General features: G+C 47.0%; 1 protein-coding gene across 4 annotated transcripts in view; it reads left to right on the top strand.

Moving 5' to 3' along the window:
• Positions 1 to 719: 719 nt before the first annotated feature.
• Positions 720 to 24924, top strand: part of LOC116728586 (connector enhancer of kinase suppressor of ras 2-like) — a 211159-nt gene continuing 186954 nt past the window's right edge. For all 4 annotated transcript variants that reach the window (XM_032576811.1, XM_032576810.1, XM_032576809.1 and 1 more), the window contains exon 1: positions 720 to 1251. In XM_032576811.1, coding sequence (XP_032432702.1) covers positions 1188 to 1251 — 64 coding nt within the window. In that variant the 5' untranslated portion in view covers positions 720 to 1187. The remainder of the gene's footprint in view (positions 1252 to 24924) is intronic.

Below are 24924 nucleotides of genomic sequence, written 5' to 3'. Positions count from 1 at the left end.
AGCAGCATGTGTGTGTCATCATTTGTGTAGTCCATGCATATAAACACACACAAAAGGGACGGAGGTGATTAAACAGGAAGGTAAACAAACACTCATTCATACCTGCTACTCATTTGTTGTGGTTTTTTCCACAATGAATAAGTTCATTTTAAATCAAATAATGATCATGTTTTTTCAGTCACTGAACACAGATGTAATCCGTAGTTGTTAGATTACACACTTTGGATTACTGTACAGTACAGTTGGCAGATTTAGATTTAATCCTAATTTTGTTCAACCTGGGTCGTTTTTCATAACGAAGTAACGAAGTAGGCGTCTCTCAAATTTTTCGATTTTAATCAAGTTGACTTGGCAGTGGCTAGGCTAGCCTCTCTATCAATTTATCACTGTTAAAAAGGGCTTGAAATAAAACTCAGAGATTTAAAAAAAAGGAACATGCTAAGAGATCCAGTTAAACATATTAATGCCTTATAAAGTTTAATCGAATTCCACGTCAAATATCCCGAGCCAAACTTTAAAAAAAAAATTTCTCAAGAAATATTAAGCTTGAAAGCACTGTCTTAGATTCCTTCATGGGAAAAAAGAGAGCCTATTCACAGACAAATGACCAGCAAACATAACAATACCACACGCTGAGTCTTCGCGGTTGTCGCTCCTGCGGCATTAATCACCCGTCATACAGAAAGACCTCGCCTGCTGAAGGCAGCGAGGGCTGTGACTCCATGTCTGGGGAAGGGGAGGGAGGATGCTTAGAGCCAATGCTACCTCTCCAGACGGCAGGATGAAGTAAACAGTCTGCGTGTTGTTCGCCGCTCTGGACGGTACCAGGATGTATTTAGGCAGAAGAGCCGGGCAGCAGAGACCCAGCAGCATCACCGCCTCTGAGCCTGACATGAATGATAATTGAAAGACCTCATTCAAAGGACTGAGCAGCGCTGGAATCTGCAGAAGCCTGCCGGGCTTTGCTCAGTCTCCGCTCCACAAAAAAAAAAATAGACATCTTGGACCAATACCTACCTCCATTGACGTTTAAAGGCAGTTAAAGCCATTGGGCGTCTTTTCTTGGAAGAGGAATTTTGAATAGATTTTGCGTGCTTATTTATTTTATTTTTTTTCTAATTTTGAGAAGGGAGTTGGTTGAGTTGGGTGTGTTTTTCTTTTGTGAAGCTTGAGGACAAACTTCTACCATGGCACTGATTATGGAGCCTGTGAGCAAGTGGAGCCCAAGTCAAGTGGTAGACTGGATGAAAGGTGGGTTTTTATTGCCTGATAAATGTAACATTTTCACAAAACTGCTCCAGTCAGTCAAGTGTTGCGCAGCGATTCAACACATTCCGACACAAACTGATCCGAGGTGTCGGAAAGAAAGCAAAACACCTGCTGATCCTCGCCTTTCCACGTCGTAGTTTGGGTTTATGCAAACCCGATTTATTATCATTGATTTTTTTTTTTTTTGGAACAATAGCGACGTGAATGGGGATGTTCTCCAGAAGAGAGCGCATCCAAACATCTCCAAGCGCTTTCATTGTGTCCATTGTTAAATTAGAGCTTCCTCCTTGGGGAGGCTGGGGAAACAGCAGAGATTTAGTAATTATGCCCAGATGACACGGGCTCATGGGGTCAGAATCTGCGTTCAGATGAAAACGGGGAAAGTTATCTTGGGAAGTGTGTGTGCATAGCAATCATTGCAGCATCATCTGCTAAATGCTCATCCACAGATGTTTGGAAGGACTCTCCAAGTAAGCTGACAGAGAGGGACACCAAGACCGACAGGAGTTAAAGCTTAAAGCTACTCCTCATTACTTTTCAGTAAAATCAACGTACTTTAAATATAGTTTGTTTTATATATACTGTATATGACAACGTATTTCGGTCAGTTTTTCTATTTGTTTTCGTTTTTTTTTTTTTTTTGCTATGATGGAAGCGAAAAAAACAAACAAAAACAAAAACCAACAAAAATACCAATAACGACCTTGAGATGCTCATACTTCCTGATGACATCACAAAAGGCACAGCTGATCAGTGCTCTTGCAAAATCCATTCCTATTTCCCTTTTTGTTCACATGTTTTACTTTCCTTCGAATAAATTTACTTGGATTCTGTGAGCACACAGCAAGGAGTTCAGGAGAACTTGGACATAAGGAACAAAGAAGGGGTTTGTGAAGATGAGTAGATGAGTCAAAGTAAGTTATAAAAAATGCTCTAGTCCCTGTGTTCATTTCCTCCATCACCTGTGACATCCAACCAAAACAAACAAAAAATAATTGTTCTATTCCTTCCTCTTGTGTCGTGACAACAGAAATCCACATGCAGCAAAAATGATTAGTGTTTACTTCATTCTGTTTTTGTGAAATCTTATTCTTCTTTACCCTACTGTGTTTTTACTGTTAGTGTTTAGCAGGAGTTAACACATAGAAAGAGTATCAATTTCAGACAAGTAGTAGATCCCTCCTGAGGCCATTTTCCATCTAAGAAATGTTTATGCTTAAACTAATCTGACGTGCCATTACTAAAAGCCTGGAAACTCAAAAATGTTGAAGTTGTTGTGATTAATTTGTCTCTCTCTACCCAGCTTTGGTCGCTGTGTCAGATTAGTGTTTGCTTTGATCTAGAGATCTGTAAATGTCCCCAAACAGCTGCTGTTGTTTTTTTGGGGTTTTTTACATCCCTCGGCCCATTCCCACTCTCCTCACAGATTCCTCATAAGCTATGCTTATTTTTGTCTGTTTGCATTACAAAGATATTCCAGAATTCAAATGTGATAGGAATGTAAGTGGAATTAAAGCTGCGAGCAGCCTCGGGCGGCCCTCGCAGCAAGCGCCGCTCCGGCCTATTGGCCACCGCGGGGGTTCCAGCCACCGCAGAAGCTCTGGCACGATTTCCAGAGCCGCAGCCAACTCCCCACCGCAGGAGCTCTGCCGCAGTTTCCAGCACCGCCGCCCGCTAGCCGCCGCAGAAGCTGTCGCGCATTTTCCACGCCCGTCCACCGGGCGACACGCGTGAATGCGTTCGGCGGCGCTCCCCGACGACTGTCAAAAAATCTGGTGCAGATCGGTCGATGCGTCGAGGAGATACAGCCGATGTATTAACTTAGGGGGCGCAGTGGAGCCAAATTACATCTCAATCCCGTTGGGCTCTTTAGAGGTGAACAAAGATCATACATATCCAGTTTGGCGCCAATCGGATGATCCATGTGTGAATTAGAGCCAAACGTATGCATATGGCGAGGGACTGATATTCGCCGTTTGGCCACGCCCACACGGTTCAGCCAGAAGCGAGCAATGACAGACCTCATCATCCGAATCATCTTGATTAGGTCAAGAGAGCCATAAACGGAGCTTTCCAAGGAAAAAAACGGCACTTCCGGTTCCGAGGGGGCGGGGCTTAGATGACGTCATAATGTGATGACGTAGGATCGACGGGCATACCACCAGGATCACTCAGGCAAAGTTTGATGCAGCTCGGTCAAAATATGTGGAATGTAGAGGCAAACGTATACGAACGGCGTTGCCGCCATTGAAAACTCTTGGCATTTAAAGCAAGCGAGACCAACTTCCTATCTGTCATCCAACACAGAATCACCTTGATTAGGTCAAGAGAGCCATAAACAGAGCTTTCCAAGGAAAAAAACGGCACTTCCTGTTGTGAGGGGGCGGGGCTAAGATGACGTCATAATATGATGACGTAGGATCGACGGGCAAGCCTCTAGGATCACTCAGGCCAAGTTTGATGCAGCTCGGTCAAAATATGTGGAATGTAGAGGCAAACGTATACGAACGGCGTTGCCGCCATTGAAAACTCTTGGCACTTTAAAGCAAGGGAGACCAACTTCCTATCTGTCATCCAACACAGAATCACCTTGATTAGGTCAAGAGAACCATAAACGGAGCTTTCCAAGGAAAAAAACGGCACTTCCGGTTCCGAGGGGGCGGGGCTTAGATGACGTCACAATGTGATGACGTAGGATCGACGGGCAAGCCTCCAGGATCACTCAGGCCAAGTTTGATGCAGCTCGGTCAAAATATGTGGAATGTAGAGGCAAACGTATACGAACGGCGTTGCCGCCATTGAAAACTCTTGGCACTTTAAAGCAAGCGAGACCAACTTCCTATCTGTCATCCAACACAGAATCACCTTGATTAGGTCAAGAGAGCCATAAACGGAGCTTTCCAAGGAAAAAAACGGCACTTCCGGTTCCGAGGGGGCGGGGCTTAGATGACGTCATAATATGATGACACAGGGTCGTCAGGGATCCCACCAGGGTCACTCGTGCAAAGTTTGGTGCAGAAGCTATCGACCGTTCACAGTAAAATACAAGACTTCCTGTTGTCAGGGGGCGTGGCCTACGTGATGTCATCATTTAACCATTGGATATTATTGGACACAAGATAATGATCAATAACTGAAGGTTTGGTGTCTCTGTCAGTTTTTGTGTTAGAATTACAAATTATTTAATTTTTTCCTCTTTAATTCAACATTGAACTGTCATTCCGTAGGGCAATGCTGCCCTCTGGTGTCGAATTACTGAAATAATGAAACTATTTCAGTGGGCAGCAGAGGGCAGCATTGCCCTACAAACAACGAACATGGACTGTTTATTATGTAATTACACAGAAGATCTCTCTAATTCATTGTGAGGGGGCGGGGCTTAGATGATGTCATAATATGATGACATAGCATTGTCAGGTATCACACCAGGATGAGTCAGGCCAAGTTTGGTGCAGCTCGGTCGAAACATGTGGAATCTAGAAGCAAACGTATGGCATCGGCGTTACAGGTCACTTCGCCACGCCGCCACACCCAGCTGCTTCATCGCAGCCGGTCAGGGCTTGGATCCACAACACACCAACATGTCTTCTGTCTCTGGACACAGTTTCATGTTGATGAGGTCAAAGGGCTAAGATAGCGACCGTTCACAGTAAAACATGACACTTCCTGTTCTCAGGGGGCGTGGCCTAAGCGATGTCCTAATTTCACCACAGGGTATTTTAGGACACCTATTGATGATCAATAACTGAAAGTTTGGTGTCTCTGTGAGTTTCTGTGCAGGATATATAAGAGTTTCATGTTTCATGGCGAGTAGGTGAACTTTGACCCCTGGTAACCCCCCTTCAGCAATCTCAGACAGTCACCAATTTGATAACTTTAAATCAGACATGCCTTATGATCAGACTGACCGAGTTTGAAGCCGATCAATCGAAATCCCTAGGAGGAGTTCGATCAAATGCAAAGGCTGTAAACGTCAAAATCGAGGTCAAATGAACTTCAATCTAAAATGGCCGACTTCCTGTTGGGTTTAGAGCATGGCTCTAAGAGACTTTTTTGTACGTCCTGACAAGATACACATGTGTACCAAGTTTCGTAATTCTAGGTTAAAGCATGGCTTAGGGCTGTTCATTTAAAATACTCTAGGGGTCGCTATAGAGAAATTAGGCCACGCCCACCACATTTTGTTATGAATTCCTGTCGGTGGGTGGATAAGGATCCATCCTAGTGAGTTTGGAGCAGCTGGGCCCGAAATTGTGGAATTCAGAGCCAAACGTATGGCAACGGCGTTACAGGTCACTTCGCCACGCCGCCACGCCCACCTGCTATGTCAAAGCCGGTCGGGGTTGGAATCCACAACACACCAACATGTCTTCTGTCTCTGGACACAGTTTCATGTTGATTAGGTCAAAGGGCTAAGATAGCGACCGTTCACAGTAAAACATGACACTTCCTGTTCTCAGGGGGCGTGGCCTACTTAAAAAAATAATTTCACCACAGGGTATCTTAGGACACCCGATGACGATCAATCAATGAAAGTTTGGTCCCTCTATGTGTTTTTATATAGGAAATATAAGAGTGTCGTGTTTCATGGCGAGTAGGTGAACTTTGACCCCTGCTAACCCCCCTTCAACATACTCCAAAACTCACCAATTTGATAACTTTAAATCAAACATGCCTTATGATCAGACTGACCAAGTTTGAAGTCGATCAATCGAAATCCCTAGGAGGAGTTCGATCAAATACGAAGGCTGTAAACGTCAAAATCGAGGTAAAAAATGGACGTTCAAGACAAAATGGCCGACTTCCTGTGATAGTTGGCTAATAACATTAAATGTAAGTTCTGAGTCTTTTGGGGAGCTCTACAAGCGTACCAAATTTCATGTCTCTACGATGAAATACGTTCATACCATTGTGTCAACAGAAAATTGCTAGTTGCCGCCGTTCAGCAATTTTTTTTGCGATTTTTGCGACAACCTTAAAATTCAAAATTTTTAAATTTTCTAGTCGCGACCGCCAAGTTTGGTGAGTTTTTGAATATGATAAAGCCCCCAAAAAGGCACCTCTTTAGGGGGGCAGAATCGTAATAATAATTAAAGCTGCGAGCAGCCTCGGGCGGCCCTCGCAGCAAGCGCCGCTCCGGCCTATTGGCCACCGCGGGGGTTCCGGCCACCGCAGAAGCTCTCGCACGTTTTCCGGAGCCGCAGCCCGCTCCCCACCGCGGAAGCTCTGCCGCAGTTTCCAGCACCGCCGCCCGCCAGCCGCCGCAGAAGCTGTCGCGCATTTTCCCCGCCCGTCCACCGGGCGACAGGCGTGAATGCGTTCGGCGGCGCTCCCCGACGACTGTCCAAAAATCTGGTGCAGATCGGTCGATGCGTCGAGGAGATACGGCCGATGTATTAACTTAGGGGGCGCAGTGGAGTCAAATTACATCTCAAACCCGTCGGGCTCTTTAGAGGTGAACAAAGGTCATACATATCCAGTTTGGCGCCAATCGGATGATCCATGTGTGAATTAGAGCCAAACGTATGAATATGGCGAGGGACTGATATTCGCCGTTTGGCCACGCCCACACGGTTCAGCCAGAAGCGAGCAATGACAGAGCTCATCATCCGAATCATCTTGATTAGGTCAAGAGAGCCATAAACAGAGCTTTCCAAGGAAAAAAACGGCACTTCCGGTTCCGAGGGGGCGGGGCTTAGATGACGTCATAATGTGATGACGTAGGATTGACGGGCAAGCCTCCAGGATCACTCAGGCCAAGTTTGATGCAGCTCGGTCAAAATATGTGGAATGTAGAGGCAAACGTATACGAACGGCGTTGCCGCCATTGAAAACTCTTGGCACTTTAAAGCAAGCGAGACCAACTTCCTATCTGTCATCCAACACAGAATCACCTTGATTAGGTCAAGAGAGCCATAAACAGAGCTTTCCAAGGAAAAAAACGGCACTTCCGGTTCCGAGGGGGCGGGGCTTAGATGACGTCATAATCTGATGACATAGAATTTTCAGACATCACACCAGCATCACTCAAGCCAAGTTTGGTGCAGCTCGGTCGAAACATGTGGAATCTAGAAGCAAAAGTATGGCATCGGCGTTACAGGTCACTTCGCCACGCCGCCACGCCCAGCTGCTATCTCAAAGCCGGTCAGGGTTGGAAACCTCAACACACCAACATGTCTTCTGTCTCTGGACACAGGTTCATGTTGATTAGGTCAAAGGGCTAAGAGAGCGACCGTTCACAGTAAAACATGACACTTCCTGTTCTCAGGGGGCGTGGCCTAAGCGATGTCATAATTTCACCACAGGGTATTTTAGGACACCTATTGCTGATCAATAACTGAAAATTTGGTGTCTCTGTGAGTTTCTGTGCAGGATATATAAGAGTTTCGTGTTTCATGGCGAGTAGGTGAACTTTGACCCCTGGTAACCCCCCTTCAGCAAGCTCATACAGTCACCAATTTGATAACTTTAAATCAAACATGCCTTATGATCAGACTGACCGAGTTTGAAGCCGATCAATCGAAATCCCTAGGAGGAGTTCGATCAAATACGAAGGCTGTAAACGTCAAACTCGAGGTCCAAAATGGACCTTCAATAGAAAATGGCCGACTTCCTGTTGGGTTTAGAGCATGGCTCTAAGAGACTTTTTTGTACGTCCCGACAAGATACACATGTGTACCAAGTTTCGTAATTCTAGGTTTAAGCATGGCTTGGGGCTGTTCATTTAAAATACTCTAGGGGTCGCTATAGAGAAATTAGGCCACGCCCACCACATTTTGTTATGAATTCCTGTCGGTGGGTGGATAAGGATCCATCCTAGTGAGTTTGGAGCAGCTGGGCCCGAAATTGTGGAATTCAGAGCCAAACGTATGGCAACGGCGTTACAGGTCACTTCGCCACGCCGCCACGCCCACCTGCTATGTCAAAGCCGGTCAGGGTTGGAATCCTCAACACACCAACATGTCTTCTGTCTCTGGACACAGTTTCATGTTGATTAGGTCAAAGGGCTAAGATAGCGACCGTTCACAGTAAAACATGACACTTCCTGTTCTCAGGGGGCGTGGCCTAATTGATGTCATCATTTCACCATAGGGTATTGTAGGGCACCCGATGCCGATCAATAACTGAAAGTTTGGTCCCTCTATGTGTTTTTATATAGGAAATATAAGAGTTTCGTGTTTCATGGCGAGTAGGTGAACTTTGACCCCTGCTAACCCCCCTTCAACATACTCCAAAACTCACCAATTTGATAACTTTAAATCAAATATGCCTTATGATCAGACTGACCGAGTTTGAAGTCGATCAATCGAAATCCCTAGGAGGAGTTCGATCAAATACGAAGGCTGTAAACGTCAAAATCGAGGTAAAAAATGGACGTTCAATACAAAATGGCCGACTTCCTGTGATAGTTGGCTTATAACATTAAATGTAAGTTCTGAGTCTTTTGGTGAGCTCTACAAGTGTACCAAATTTCATGTCTCTACGATGAAGTACGTTCATACCATTGTGTCAACAGAAAATTGCTAGTTGCTGCCGTTCAGCAATTTTTTTTGCGATTTTTGCGACAACCTTAAAATTCAAAATTTTTAAATTTTCTAGTTGCGACCGCCAAGTTTGGTGAGTTTTTGAATATGATAAAGCCCCCAAAAAGGCACACGAAGAGGTGGGAAGAATCGTAATAATAATAAACAGTACAGATACAATAGGCCTTCGCAGCGCTTTGCTGCTCGGGCCTAATTAAAGCTGCAAGCAGCCTCGGGCGGCCCTCGCAGCAAGCGCCGCTCCGGCCTATTGGCCACCGCGGGGGTTCCAGCCACCGCGGAAGCTCTCGCACGATTTCCAGAGCCGCAGCCAACTCCCCACCGCAGAAGCTCTGCCGCAGTTTTCAGCACCGCCGCCCGCTAGCCACCGCAGAAGCTGTCGCGCATTTTCCACACCCGTCCACCAGGCGACACGCGTGAATGCGTTCGGCAGCGCTCCCCGACGACTGTCAAAAAATCTGGTGCAGATTGGTCGATGCATCGAGGAGACACAGCCGATGTATTAACTTAGGGGGCGCAGTGGAGCCAAATTACATTTCAAACTCGTTGGGCTCTTTAGAGGTGAACAAAGGTCATACATATCCAGTTTGGCGCCAATCGGATGATCTATGTGTGAATTAGAGCCAAACGTATGAATATGGCGAGGGACTGATATTCGCCATTTGGCCACGCCCACACGGTTCAGCCAGCAGCGAGCATTGACAGAGCTTATCATCCGAATCATCTTGATTAGGTCAAGAGAGCCATAAACAGAGCTTTCCAAGGAAAAAAACGGCACTTCCGGTTCCGAGGGGGCGGGGCTTAGATGACGTCATATTGTGATGACGTAGGATTGACGGGCAAGCCTCCAGGATCACTCAGGCCAAGTTTGATGCAGCTCGGTCAAAATATGTGGAATGTAGAGGCAAACGTATACGAACGGCGTTGCCGCCATTGAAAACTCTTGGCACTTTAAAGCAAGCGAGACCAACTTCCTATCTGTCATCCAACACAGAATCACCTTGATTAGGTCAAGAGAGCCATAGATGAAAGTTTCCAAGGAAAAAAATAGCACTTCCTGTTCTGAGGGGGCGGGGCTTAGATGACGTCATAATCTGATGACATAGAATTTTCAGGTATCACACCAGCATCACTCAAGCCAAGTTTGGTGCAGCTCGGTCGAAACATGTGGAATCTAGAAGCAAACGTATGGCATCGGCGTTACAGGTCACTTCGCCACGCCGCCACGCCCAGCTGCTATCTCAAAGCCGGTCAGGGTTGGAATCCTCAACACACCAACATGTCTTCTGTGTCTGGACACAGTTTCATGTTGATTAGGTCAAAGGGCTAAGAGAGCGACCGCTCACAGTAAAACATGACACTTCCTGTTCTCAGGGGGCGTGGCTTAAGTGATGTCATCATTTCACCACAGGGTATTTTAGGACATCCGATGCCGATCAATCACTGAAAGTTTGGTCCCTCTATGTGTTTTTTTATAGGAAATATAAGAGTTTCGTGTTTCATGGCGAGTAGGTGAACTTTGACCCCTGCTAACCCCCCTTCAACATACTCCAAAACTCACCAATTTGATAACTTTAAATCAAACATGCCTTATGATCAGACTGACCGAGTTTGAAGTCGATCAATCGAAATCCCTAGGAGGAGTTCGATCAAATACGAAGGCTGTAAACGTCAAAATCGAGGAAAAAAATGGACGTTCAATACAAAATGGCCGACTTCCTGTGATAGTTGGCTAATAACATTAAATGTAAGTTCTGAGTCTTTTGGTGAGCTCTACAAGTGTACCAAATTTCATGTCTCTACGATGAAGTACGTTCATACCATTGTGTCAACAGAAAATTGCTAGTTGCCGCCGTTGAGCAATTTTTTTTGCGATTTTTGCGACAACCTTAAAATTCAAAATTTTGAATTTTTCTAGTCGCGACCGCCAAGTTTGGTGAGTTTTTGAATATGATAAAGCCCCCAAAAAGGCAATTCATTTGGGTGGAAGAATAATAAGAATAATAATTAAAGCTGCAAGCAGCCTCGGGCGGCCCTCGCAGCAAGCGCCGCTCCGGCCTATTGGCCACCGCGGGGGTTCCAGCCACCGCGGAAGCTCTCGCACGATTTCCAGAGCCGCAGCCAACTCCCCACCGCAGAAGCTCTGCCGCAGTTTTCAGCACCGCCGCCCGCTAGCCACCGCAGAAGCTGTCGCGCATTTTCCACACCCGTCCACCAGGCGACACGCGTGAATGCGTTCGGCAGCGCTCCCCGACGACTGTCAAAAAATCTGGTGCAGATTGGTCGATGCATCGAGGAGACACAGCCGATGTATTAACTTAGGGGGCGCAGTGGAGCCAAATTACATTTCAAACTCGTTGGGCTCTTTAGAGGTGAACAAAGGTCATACATATCCAGTTTGGCGCCAATCGGATGATCTATGTGTGAATTAGAGCCAAACGTATGAATATGGCGAGGGACTGATATTCGCCATTTGGCCACGCCCACACGGTTCAGCCAGCAGCGAGCATTGACAGAGCTTATCATCCGAATCATCTTGATTAGGTCAAGAGAGCCATAAACAGAGCTTTCCAAGGAAAAAAACGGCACTTCCGGTTCCGAGGGGGCGGGGCTTAGATGACGTCATAATGTGATGATGTAGGATCGACGGGCAAGCCTCCAGGATCACTCAGGCCAAGTTTGATGCAGCTCGGTCAAAATATGTGGAATGGAGAGGCAAACGTATACGAACGGCGTTGCCGCCATTGAAAACTCTTGGCACTTTAAAGCAAGCGAGACCAACTTCCTATCTGTCATCCAACACAGAATCACCTTGATTAGGTCAAGAGAGCCATAAACAGAGCTTTCCAAGGAAAAAAACGGCACTTCCGGTTCCGAGGGGGCGGGGCTTAGATGACGTCATATTGTGATGACGTAGGATTGACGGGCAAGCCTCCAGGATCACTCAGGCCAAGTTTGATGCAGCTCGGTCAAAATATGTGGAATGTAGAGGCAAACGTATACGAACGGCGTTGCCGCCATTGAAAACTCTTGGCACTTTAAAGCAAGCGAGACCAACTTCCTATCTGTCATCCAACACAGAATCACCTTGATTAGGTCAAGAGAGCCATAGATGAAAGTTTCCAAGGAAAAAAATAGCACTTCCTGTTCTGAGGGGGCGGGGCTTAGATGACGTCATAATCTGATGACATAGAATTTTCAGGTATCACACCAGCATCACTCAAGCCAAGTTTGGTGCAGCTCGGTCGAAACATGTGGAATCTAGAAGCAAACGTATGGCATCGGCGTTACAGGTCACTTCGCCACGCCGCCACGCCCAGCTGCTATCTCAAAGCCGGTCAGGGTTGGAATCCTCAACACACCAACATGTCTTCTGTGTCTGGACACAGTTTCATGTTGATTAGGTCAAAGGGCTAAGAGAGCGACCGCTCACAGTAAAACATGACACTTCCTGTTCTCAGGGGGCGTGGCTTAAGTGATGTCATCATTTCACCACAGGGTATTTTAGGACATCCGATGCCGATCAATCACTGAAAGTTTGGTCCCTCTATGTGTTTTTTTATAGGAAATATAAGAGTTTCGTGTTTCATGGCGAGTAGGTGAACTTTGACCCCTGCTAACCCCCCTTCAACATACTCCAAAACTCACCAATTTGATAACTTTAAATCAAACATGCCTTATGATCAGACTGACCAAGTTTGAAGTCGATCAATCGAAATCCCTAGGAGGAGTTCGATCAAATACGAAGGCTGTAAACGTCAAAATCGAGGTAAAAAATGGACGTTCAAGACAAAATGGCCGACTTCCTGTGATAGTTGGCTAATAACATTAAATGTAAGTTCTGAGTCTTTTGGGGAGCTCTACAAGCGTACCAAATTTCATGTCTCTACGATGAAATACGTTCATACCATTGTGTCAACAGAAAATTGCTAGTTGCTGCCGTTCAGCAATTCTTTTTGCGATTTTTGCGACAACCTTAAAATTCAAAATTTTTAAATTTTCTAGTTGCGACCGCCAAGTTTGGTGAGTTTTTGAATATGATAAAGCCCCCAAAAAGGCACACGAAGAGGTGGGAAGAATCGTAATAATAATAAACAGTACAGATACAATAGGCCTTCGCAGCGCTTTGCTGCTCGGGCCTAATTAAAGCTGCAAGCAGCCTCGGGCGGCCCTCGCAGCAAGCGCCGCTCCGGCCTATTGGCCACCGCGGGGGTTCCAGCCACCGCAGAAGCTCTCGCACGATTTCCAGAGCCGCAGCTAACTCCCCACCGCAGAAGCTCTGCCGCAGTTTCCAGCACCGCCGCCCGCTAGCCGCCGCAGAAGCTGTCGCGCATTTTCCACGCCCGTCCACCGGGCGACACGCGTGAATGCGTTCGGCGGCGCTCCCCGACGACTGTCAAAAAATCTGGTGCAGATCGGTCGATGCGTCGAGGAGATACGGCCGATGTATTAACTTAGGGGGCGCAGTGGAGCCAAATTACATCTCAATCCCGTTGGGCTCTTTAGAGGTGAACAAAGGTCATACATATCCAGTTTGGCGCCAATCGGATGATCCATGTGTGAATTAGAGCCAAACGTATGTATATGGCGAGGGACTGATATTCGCCGTTTGGCCACGCCCACACGGTTCAGCCCGCAGCGAGCAATGACAGAGCTCATCATCCGAATCATCTTGATTAGGTCAAGAGAGCCATAAACGGAGCTTTCCAAGGAAAAAAACGGCACTTCCGGTTCCGAGGGGGCGGGGCTTAGATGACGTCATAATGTGATGACGTAGGATCGACGGGCAAGCCTCCAGGATCACTCAGGCCAAGTTTGATGCAGCTCGGTCAAAATATGTGGAATGTAGAGGCAAACGTATACGAACGGCGTTGCCGCCATTGAAAACTCTTGGCACTTTAAAGCAAGCGAGACCAACTTCCTATCTGTCATCCAACACAGAATCACCTTGATTAGGTCAAGAGAGCCATAAACAGAGCTTTCCAAGGAAAAAAACGGCACTTCCGGTTCCGAGGGGGCGGGGCTTAGATGACGTCATAATCTGATGACATAGAATTTTCAGACATCACACCAGCATCACTCAAGCCAAGTTTGGTGCAGCTCGGTCGAAACATGTGGAATCTAGAAGCAAACGTATGGCATCGGCGTTACAGGTCACTTCGCCACGCCGCCACACCCAGCTGCTTCATCGCAGCCGGTCAGGGCTTGGATCCACAACACACCAACATGTCTTCTGTCTCTGGACACAGTTTCATGTTGATTAGGTCAAAGGGCTAAGAAAGCGACCGTTCACAGTAAAACATGACACTTCCTGTTCTCAGGGGGCGTGGCCTAAGCGATGTCATAATTTCACCACAGGGTATTTTAGGACACCTATTGATGATCAATAACTGAAAGTTTGGCGTCTCTGTGAGTTTCTGTGCAGGATATATAAGAGTTTCGTGTTTCATGGCGAGTAGGTGAACTTTGACCCCTGGTAACCCCCCTTCAGCAATCTCAGACAGTCACCAATTTGATAACTTTAAATCAGACATGCCTTATGATCAGACTGACCGAGTTTGAAGCCGATCAATCGAAATCCCTAGGAGGAGTTCGATCAAATGCGAAGGCTGTAAACGTCAAAATCGAGGTCAAATGAACTTCAATCTAAAATGGCCGACTTCCTGTTGGGTTTCGACCATGGCTGTAATAGACTTTTTTGTACGTCCTGACAAGATACACATGTGTACCAAGTTTCGTAATTCTAGGTTAAAGCATGGCTTAGGGCTGTTCATTTAAAATACTCTAGGGGTCGCTATAGAGAAATTAGGCCACGCCCACCACATTTTGTTATGAATTCCTGTCGGTGGGTGGATAAGGATCCATCCTAGTGAGTTTGGAGCAGCTGGGCCCGAAATTGTGGAATTCAGAGCCAAACGTATGGCAACGGCGTTACAGGTCACTTCGCCACGCCGCCACGCCCACCTGCTATGTCAAAGCCGGTCGGGGTTGGAATCCACAACACACCAACATGTCTTCTGTCTCTGGACACAGTTTCATGTTGATTAGGTCAAAGGGCTAAGATAGCGACCGTTCACAGTAAAACATGACACTTCCTGTTCTCAGGGGGCGTGGCCTAAGTGATGTCATCATTTCACCATAGGGTATTGTAGGGCACCCGATGCCGATCAATCAATGAAAGTTTGGTCCCTCTATGTGTTTTTGTATAGGAAATATAAGAGTTTCGTGTTTCATGGCGAGTAGGTGAACTTTGACCCCTGCTAACCCCCCTTCAACATGCTCCAAAACTCACCAATTTGATAACTTTAAATCAAACATGCCTTATGATCAGACTGACCGAGTTTGAAGTCGATCAATCGAAATCCCTAGGAGGAGTTCGATCAAATACGAAGGCTGTAAACGTCAAAATCGAGGAAAAAAATGGACGTTCAATACAAAATGGCCGACTTCCTGTGATAGTTGGCTAATAACATTAAATGTAAGTTCTGAGTCTTTTGGTGAGCTCTACAAGTGTACCAAATTTCATGTCTCTACGATGAAATACGTTCATAACATTGTGTCAACAGAAAATTGCTAGTTGCCGCCGTTGAGCAATTTTTTTTGCGATTTTTGCGACAACCTTAAAATTCAAAATTTTTAAATTTTCTAGTCGCGACCGCCAAGTTTGGTGAGTTTTTGAATATGATAAAGCCCCCAAAAAGGCGCCTCTTTGGGGGGGCAGAATCGTAATAATAATTAAAGCTGCAAGCAGCCTCGGGCGGCCCTCGCAGCAAGCGCCGCTCCGGCCTATTGGCCACCGCGGGGGTTCCGGCCACCGCAGAAGCTCTCGCGCGTTTTCCAGAGCCGCAGCCTGCTCCCCACCGCGGAAGCTCTGCCGCAGTTTCCAGCATCGCCGCCCGCTAGCCGCCGCAGAAGCTGTCGCGCATTTTCCCCGCCCGTCCACCGGGCGACAGGCGTGAATGCGTTCGGCGGCGCTCCCCGACGACTGTCCAAAAATCTGGTGCAGATCGGTCGATGCGTCGAGGAGATACGGCCGATGTATTAACTTAGGGGGCGCAGTGGAGTCAAATTACATCTCAAACCCGTCGGGCTCTTTAGAGGTGAACAAAGGTCATACATATCCAGTTTGGCGCCAATCGGATGATCCATGTGTGAATTAGAGCCAAACGTATGAATATGGCGAGGGACTGATATTCGCCGTTTGGCCACGCCCGCACGGTTCAGCCAGAAGCCAGCAATGACAGAGCTCATCATCCGAATCATCTTGATTAGGTCAAGAGAGCCATAAACGGAGCTTTCCAAGGAAAAAAACGGCACTTCCTGTTCCGAGGGGGCGGGGCTTAGATGACGTCATAATGTGATGACGTAGGATTGACGGGCAAGCCTCCAGGATCACTCAGGCCAAGTTTGATGCAGCTCGGTCAAAATATGTGGAATGTAGAGGCAAACGTATACGAACGGCGTTGCCGCCATTGAAAACTCTTGGCACTTTAAAGCAAGCGAGATCAACTTCCTATCTGTCATCCAACACAGAATCACCTTGATTAGGTCAAGAGAGCCATAGATGAAAGTTTCCAAGGAAAAAAATAGCACTTCCTGTTCTGAGGGGGCGGGGCTTAGATGACGTCATAATCTGATGACATAGAATTTTCAGACATCACACCAGCATCACTCAAGCCAAGTTTGGTGCAGCTCGGTCGAAACGTGGAATCTAGAAGCAAAAGTATGGCATCGGCGTTACAGGTCACTTCGCCACGCCGCCACGCCCAGCTGCTATCTCAAAGCCGGTCAGGGTTGGAAACCTCAACACACCAACATGTCTTCTGTCTCTGGACACAGGTTCATGTTGATTAGGTCAAAGGGCTAAGAGAGCGACCGTTCACAGTAAAACATGACACTTCCTGTTCTCAGGGGGCGTGGCCTACGTGATGTCATCATTTGACCATATGGTATTGTAGGCCACCTGATGACGATCAATCACTGAAAGTTTGGAGTCTCTGTGACTTTTTGTGTTAGAAATACCAATTTTTCATTTTTTCCGGTGTATTACAAAATCGAAGAATTTCATCTGCAGGGCAATGCTGCCCTCTGGTGTCGAATTACTGAAATAATGAAACTATTTCAGTGGCCAGCAGAGGGCAGCATTGCCCTACAAACGACGAACATGTACTGTTTATTATGTAATTACACAGAAGATCTCTCTAATTCATTCTGAGGGGGCGGGGCTTAGATGACGTCATAATATGATGACATAGCATTGTCAGGTATCACACCAGGATGAGTCAGGCCAAGTTTGGTGCAGCTCGGTCGAAACATGTGGAATCTAGAAGCAAACGTATGGCATCGGCGTTACAGGTCACTTCGCCACGCCGCCACACCCAGCTGCTTCATCGCAGCCGGTCAGGGCTTGAATCCACAACACACCAACATGTCTTCTGTCTCTGGACACAGTTTCATGTTGATTAGGTCAAAGGGCTAAGATAGCGACCGTTCACAGTAAAACATGACACTTCCTGTTCTCAGGGGGCGTGGCCTAAGCGATGTCATAATTTCACCACAGGGTATTTTAGGACAACTATTGTTGATCAATAACTGAAAATTTGGTGTCTCTGTGAGTTTCTGTGCAGGATATATAAGAGTTTCGTGTTTCATGGCGAGTAGGTGAACTTTGACCCCTGGTAACCCCCCTTCAGCAAGCTCATACAGTCACCAATTTGATAACTTTAAATCAGACATGCCTTATGATCAGACTGACCGAGTTTGAAGCCGATCAATCGAAATCCCTAGGAGGAGTTCGATCAAATGCAAAGGCTGTAAACGTCAAACTCGAGGTCCAAAATGGACCTTCAATACAAAATGGCCGACTTCCTGTTGGGTTTCGACCATGGCTGTAATAGACTTTTTTGTACGTCCTGACAAGATACACATATGTACCAAGTTTCGTAATTCTAGGATAAAGCATGGCATGGGGCTGTTCATTTAAAATACTCTAGGGGTCGCTATAGAAAAATTAGGCCACGCCCACCAAATATCGCTATGGATTCCTGTTCGGGGATGGATAAGGATCCATCCTAGTGAGTTTGGAGCAGCTCACCCCGAAACTGTGGAATTCAGAGCCAAACGAAATTCGATGGCGTTCGCAACGCCGCCACGCCCACCTGCTTCATCGCAGCCGGTCGGGGTTGGAATCCACAACACACCAACTTGTCTTCTGTCTCTGGACACAGTTTCATGTTGATTAGGTCAAAGGGCTAAGATAGCGACCGTTCACAGTAAAACATTACACTTCCTGCTCTCAGGGGGCGTGGCCTACATAAAAAAAAAATTTCACTGCAGGGTATTTTAGGACACCTGATGTCGATCAATCACTGAAAGTTTGGTCCCTCTATGTGTTTTTGTATAGGAAATATAAGAGGTTTTTGTTTCATGGCGTGTAGGTGAACTTTGACCCCTGCTAACCCCCCTTCAACATGCTCCAAAACTCACCAATTTGATAACTTTAAATCAGACATGCCTTATGATCAGACTGACCGAGTTTGAAGCCGATCAATCAAAATCCCTAGGAGGAGTTCGATCAAATACGAAGGCTGTAAACGGCCCAATCAGGCTCCAAAATGGACCTTCAATCCAACATGGCCGACTTCCTGCGATACTTGCACTATGACATTACTTGTAAATTCTGAGCGTCTTAGTGAGCTCTACAACTGTACCGAATTTCAAGTCTCTACGATGAAGTAAGTGAATAGCAATGGGTCTTTTGAAAATTGCTAGTTGCCGCCGTTGAGCAATTTTTTTTGCGATTTTTGCGGCGACCTTAAAATTCAAAATTTTTAAACCGCCTAGACGCGACCGCCAAGTTTGGTGAGTTTTTGAATATGATAAAGCCCCCAAAAAGGCACACGAAGAGGTGGGAAGAATAATAATAATAATTAAAGCTGCAAGCAGCCTCGGGCGGCCCTCGCAGCAAGCGCCGCTCCGGCCTATTGGCCACCGCGGGGGTTCCAGCCACCGCGGAAGCTCTCGCACGATTTCCAGAGCCGCAGCCAACTCCCCACCGCAGAAGCTCTGCCGCAGTTTTCAGCACCGCCGCCCGCTAGCCACCGCAGAAGCTGTCGCGCATTTTCCACACCCGTCCACCAGGCGACACGCGTGAATGCGTTCGGCAGCGCTCCCCGACGACTGTCAAAAAATCTGGTGCAGATTGGTCGATGCATCGAGGAGACACAGCCGATGTATTAACTTAGGGGGCGCAGTGGAGCCAAATTACATTTCAAACTCGTTGGGCTCTTTAGAGGTGAACAAAGGTCATACATATCCAGTTTGGCGCCAATCGGATGATCTATGTGTGAATTAGAGCCAAACGTATGAATATGGCGAGGGACTGATATTCGCCATTTGGCCACGCCCACACGGTTCAGCCAGCAGCGAGCATTGACAGAGCTTATCATCCGAATCATCTTGATTAGGTCAAGAGAGCCATAAACAGAGCTTTCCAAGGAAAAAAACGGCACTTCCGGTTCCGAGGGGGCGGGGCTTAGATGACGTCATAATGTGATGATGTAGGATCGACGGGCAAGCCTCCAGGATCACTCAGGCCAAGTTTGATGCAGCTCGGTCAAAATATGTGGAATGGAGAGGCAAACGTATACGAACGGCGTTGCCGCCATTGAAAACTCTTGGCACTTTAAAGCAAGCGAGACCAACTTCCTATCTGTCATCCAACACAGAATCACCTTGATTAGGTCAAGAGAGCCATAAACAGAGCTTTCCAAGGAAAAAAACGGCACTTCCGGTTCCGAGGGGGCGGGGCTTAGATGACGTCATATTGTGATGACGTAGGATTGACGGGCAAGCCTCCAGGATCACTCAGGCCAAGTTTGATGCAGCTCGGTCAAAATATGTGGAATGTAGAGGCAAACGTATACGAACGGCGTTGCCGCCATTGAAAACTCTTGGCACTTTAAAGCAAGCGAGACCAACTTCCTATCTGTCATCCAACACAGAATCACCTTGATTAGGTCAAGAGAGCCATAGATGAAAGTTTCCAAGGAAAAAAATAGCACTTCCTGTTCTGAGGGGGCGGGGCTTAGATGACGTCATAATCTGATGACATAGAATTTTCAGGTATCACACCAGCATCACTCAAGCCAAGTTTGGTGCAGCTCGGTCGAAACATGTGGAATCTAGAAGCAAACGTATGGCATCGGCGTTACAGGTCACTTCGCCACGCCGCCACGCCCAGCTGCTATCTCAAAGCCGGTCAGGGTTGGAATCCTCAACACACCAACATGTCTTCTGTGTCTGGACACAGTTTCATGTTGATTAGGTCAAAGGGCTAAGAGAGCGACCGCTCACAGTAAAACATGACACTTCCTGTTCTCAGGGGGCGTGGCTTAAGTGATGTCATCATTTCACCACAGGGTATTTTAGGACATCCGATGCCGATCAATCACTGAAAGTTTGGTCCCTCTATGTGTTTTTTTATAGGAAATATAAGAGTTTCGTGTTTCATGGCGAGTAGGTGAACTTTGACCCCTGCTAACCCCCCTTCAACATACTCCAAAACTCACCAATTTGATAACTTTAAATCAAACATGCCTTATGATCAGACTGACCGAGTTTGAAGTCGATCAATCGAAATCCCTAGGAGGAGTTCGATCAAATACGAAGGCTGTAAACGTCAAAATCGAGGAAAAAAATGGACGTTCAATACAAAATGGCCGACTTCCTGTGATAGTTGGCTAATAACATTAAATGTAAGTTCTGAGTCTTTTGGTGAGCTCTACAAGTGTACCAAATTTCATGTCTCTACGATGAAGTACGTTCATACCATTGTGTCAACAGAAAATTGCTAGTTGCCGCCGTTGAGCAATTTTTTTTGCGATTTTTGCGACAACCTTAAAATTCAAAATTTTGAATTTTTCTAGTCGCGACCGCCAAGTTTGGTGAGTTTTTGAATATGATAAAGCCCCCAAAAAGGCAATTCATTTGGGTGGAAGAATAATAAGAATAATAATAATAATAATAAACAGCACAGATACAATAGGCCTTCGCAGCGCTTTGCTGCTCGGGCCTAATTAAAGCTGCAAGCAGCCTCGGGCGGCCCTCGCAGCAAGCGCCGCTCCGGCCTATTGGCCACCGCGGGGGTTCCGGCCACCGCAGAAGCTCTCGCGCGTTTTCCAGAGCCGCAGCCCGCTCCCCACCGCAGAAGCTCTGCCGCAGTTTCCAGCACCGCCGCCCGCTAGCCGCTGCAGAAGCTGTCGCGCATTTTCCCCAAATTACATCTCAAACCCGTTGGGCTCTTTAGAGCAGAACAAAGGTCATACATATCCAGTTTGGCGCCAATCGGATGATCCATGTGTGAATAAGAGCCAAACGTATGTATATGGCGAGGGACTGATATTCGCCATTTGGCCACGCCCACACGGTTCAGCCAGCAGCGAGCAATGACAGAGCTCATCATCCGAATCATCTTGATTAGGTCAAGAGAGCCATAAACGGAGCTTTCCAAGGAAAAAAACGGCACTTCCGGTTCCGAGGGGGCGGGGCTTAGATGACGTCATAATGTGATGACGTAGGATCGACGGGCAAGCCTCCAGGATCACTCAGGCCAAGTTTGATGCAGCTCGGTCAAAATATGTGGAATGTAGAGGCAAACGTATACGAACGGCGTTGCCGCCATTGAAAACTCTTGGCACTTTAAAGCAAGCGAGACCAACTTCCTATCTGTCATCCAACACAGAATCACCTTGATTAGGTCAAGAGAGCCATAAACAGAGCTTTCCAAGGAAAAAAACGGCACTTCCGGTTCCGAGGGGGCGGGGCTTAGATGACGTCATATTGTGATGACGTAGGATTGACGGGCAAGCCTCCAGGATCACTCAGGCCAAGTTTGATGCAGCTCGGTCAAAATATGTGGAATGTAGAGGCAAACGTATACGAACGGCGTTGCCGCCATTGAAAACTCTTGGCACTTTAAAGCAAGCGAGACCAACTTCCTATCTGTCATCCAACACAGAATCACCTTGATTAGGTCAAGAGAGCCATAGATGAAAGTTTCCAAGGAAAAAAATAGCACTTCCTGTTCTGAGGGGGCGGGGCTTAGATGACGTCATAATCTGATGACATAGAATTTTCAGGTATCACACCAGCATCACTCAAGCCAAGTTTGGTGCAGCTCGGTCGAAACATGTGGAATCTAGAAGCAAACGTATGGCATCGGCGTTACAGGTCACTTCGCCACGCCGCCACGCCCAGCTGCTATCTCAAAGCCGGTCAGGGTTGGAATCCTCAACACACCAACATGTCTTCTGTGTCTGGACACAGTTTCATGTTGATTAGGTCAAAGGGCTAAGAGAGCGACCGCTCACAGTAAAACATGACACTTCCTGTTCTCAGGGGGCGTGGCTTAAGTGATGTCATCATTTCACCACAGGGTATTTTAGGACATCCGATGCCGATCAATCACTGAAAGTTTGGTCCCTCTATGTGTTTTTTTATAGGAAATATAAGAGTTTCGTGTTTCATGGCGAGTAGGTGAACTTTGACCCCTGCTAACCCCCCTTCAACATACTCCAAAACTCACCAATTTGATAACTTTAAATCAAACATGCCTTATGATCAGACTGACCGAGTTTGAAGTCGATCAATCGAAATCCCTAGGAGGAGTTCGATCAAATACGAAGGCTGTAAACGTCAAAATCGAGGAAAAAAATGGACGTTCAAGACAAAATGGCCGACTTCCTGTGATAGTTGGCTAATAACATTAAATGTAAGTTCTGAGTCTTTTGGTGAGCTCTACAAGTGTACCAAATTTCATGTCTCTACGATGAAATACGTTCATACCATTGTGTCAACAGAAAATTGCTAGTTGCCGCCGTTCAGCAATTTTTTTTGCGATTTTTGCGACAACCTTAAAATTCAAAATTTTTAAATTTTCTAGTCGCGACCGCCAAGTTTGGTGAGTTTTTGAATATGATAAAGCCCCCAAAAAGGCACACGAAGAGGTGGGAAGAATCGTAATAATAATAAACAGTACAGATACAATAGGCCTTCGCAGCGCTTTGCTGCTCGGGCCTAATTAAAGCTGCGAGCAGCCTCGGGCGGCCCTCGCAGCAAGCGCCGCTCCGGCCTATTGGCCACCGCGGGGGTTCCAGCCACCGCAGAAGCTCTCGCACGATTTCCAGAGCCGCAGCCAACTCCCCACCGCAGAAGCTCTGCCGCAGTTTCCAGCACCGCCGCCCGCCCGCCAGCCGCCGCAGAAGCTGTCGCGCATTTTCCACGCCCGTCCACCGGGCGACACGCGTGAATGCGTTCGGCGGCGCTCCCCGACGACTGTCAAAAAATCTGGTGCAGATCGGTCGATGCGTCGAGGAGATACAGCCGATGTATTAACTTAGGGGGCGCAGTGGAGCCAAATTACATCTCAATCCCGTTGGGCTCTTTAGAGGTGAACAAAGGTCATACATATCCAGTTTGGAGCCAATCGGATGATCCATGCTTGAATTAGAGCCAAACGTATGAATATGGCGAGGGACTGATATTCGCCGTTTGGCCACGCCCACACGGTTCAGCCAGCAGCGAGCAATGACAGAGCTCATCATCCGAATCATCTTGATTAGGTCAAGAGAGCCATAAACGGAGCTTTCCAAGGAAAAAAATGGCACTTCCGGTTCCGAGGGGGCGGGGCTTAGATGACATCATAATGTGATGACGTAGGATCGACGGGCAAGCCTCCAGGATCACTCAGGCCAAGTTTGATGCAGCTCGGTCAAAATATGTGGAATGTAGAGGCAAACGTATACGAACGGCGTTGCCGCCATTGAAAACTCTTGGCACTTTAAAGCAAGCGAGACCAACTTCCTATCTGTCATCCAACACAGAATCACCTTGATTAGGTCAAGAGAGCCATAAACAGAGCTTTCCAAGGAAAAAAACGGCACTTCCGGTTCCGAGGGGGCGGGGCTTAGATGACATCATAATGTGATGACGTAGGATTGACGGGCAAGCCTCCAGGATCACTCAGGCCAAGTTTGATGCAGCTCGGTCAAAATATGTGGAATGTAGAGGCAAACGTATACGAACGGCGTTGCCGCCATTGAAAACTCTTGGCACTTTAAAGCAAGCGAGACCAACTTCCTATCTGTCATCCAACACAGAATCACCTTGATTAGGTCAAGAGAGCCATAGATGAAAGTTTCCAAGGAAAAAAATAGCACTTCCTGTTCTGAGGGGGCGGGGCTTAGATGACGTCATAATCTGATGACATAGAATTTTCAGACATCACACCAGCATCACTCAAGGCAAGTTTGGTGCAGCTCGGTCGAAACATGCGGAATCTAGAAGCAAAAGTATGGCATCGGCGTTACAGGTCACTTCGCCACGCCGCCACGCCCAGCTGCTATCTCAAAGCCGGTCAGGGTTGGAAACCTCAACACACCAACATGTCTTCTGTCTCTGGACACAGGTTCATGTTGATTAGGTCAAAGGGCTAAGAGAGCGACCGTTCACAGTAAAACATGACACTTCCTGTTCTCAGGGGGCGTGGCCTACGGGATGTCATCATTTGACCATATGGTATTGTAGGCCACCTGATGACGATCAATCACTGAAAGTTTGGAGTCTCTGTGAGTTTTTGTGTTAGAAATACCAATTTTTCATTTTTTCCTGTGTATTACAAAATCGAAGAATTTCATCTGCAGGGCAATGCTGCCCTCTGGTGTCGAATTACTGAAATAATGAAACTATTTCAGTGGCCAGCAGAGGGCAGCATTGCCCTACAAACGACGAACATGTACTGTTTATTATGTAATTACACAGAAGATCTCTCTAATTCATTCTGAGGGGGCGGGGCTTAGATGACGTCATAATATGATGACATAGCATTGTCAGGCATCACAACAGCATCACTGAGGCCAAGTTTGGTGCAGCTCGGTCGAAACATGTGGAATCTAGAAGCAAACGTATGGCATCGGCGTTACAGGTCACTTCGCCACGCCGCCACACCCAGCTGCTTCATCGCAGCCGGTCAGGGCTTGAATCCACAACACACCAACATGTCTTCTGTCTCTGGACACAGTTTCATGTTGATTAGGTCAAAGGGCTAAGATAGCGA

This window comes from Xiphophorus hellerii, chromosome 11 (genome assembly GCF_003331165.1).
Source record: "Xiphophorus hellerii strain 12219 chromosome 11, Xiphophorus_hellerii-4.1, whole genome shotgun sequence".
Lineage (NCBI taxonomy): Eukaryota > Metazoa > Chordata > Actinopteri > Cyprinodontiformes > Poeciliidae > Xiphophorus > Xiphophorus hellerii.
This window is presented reverse-complemented; position numbering and strand designations above follow the sequence as displayed.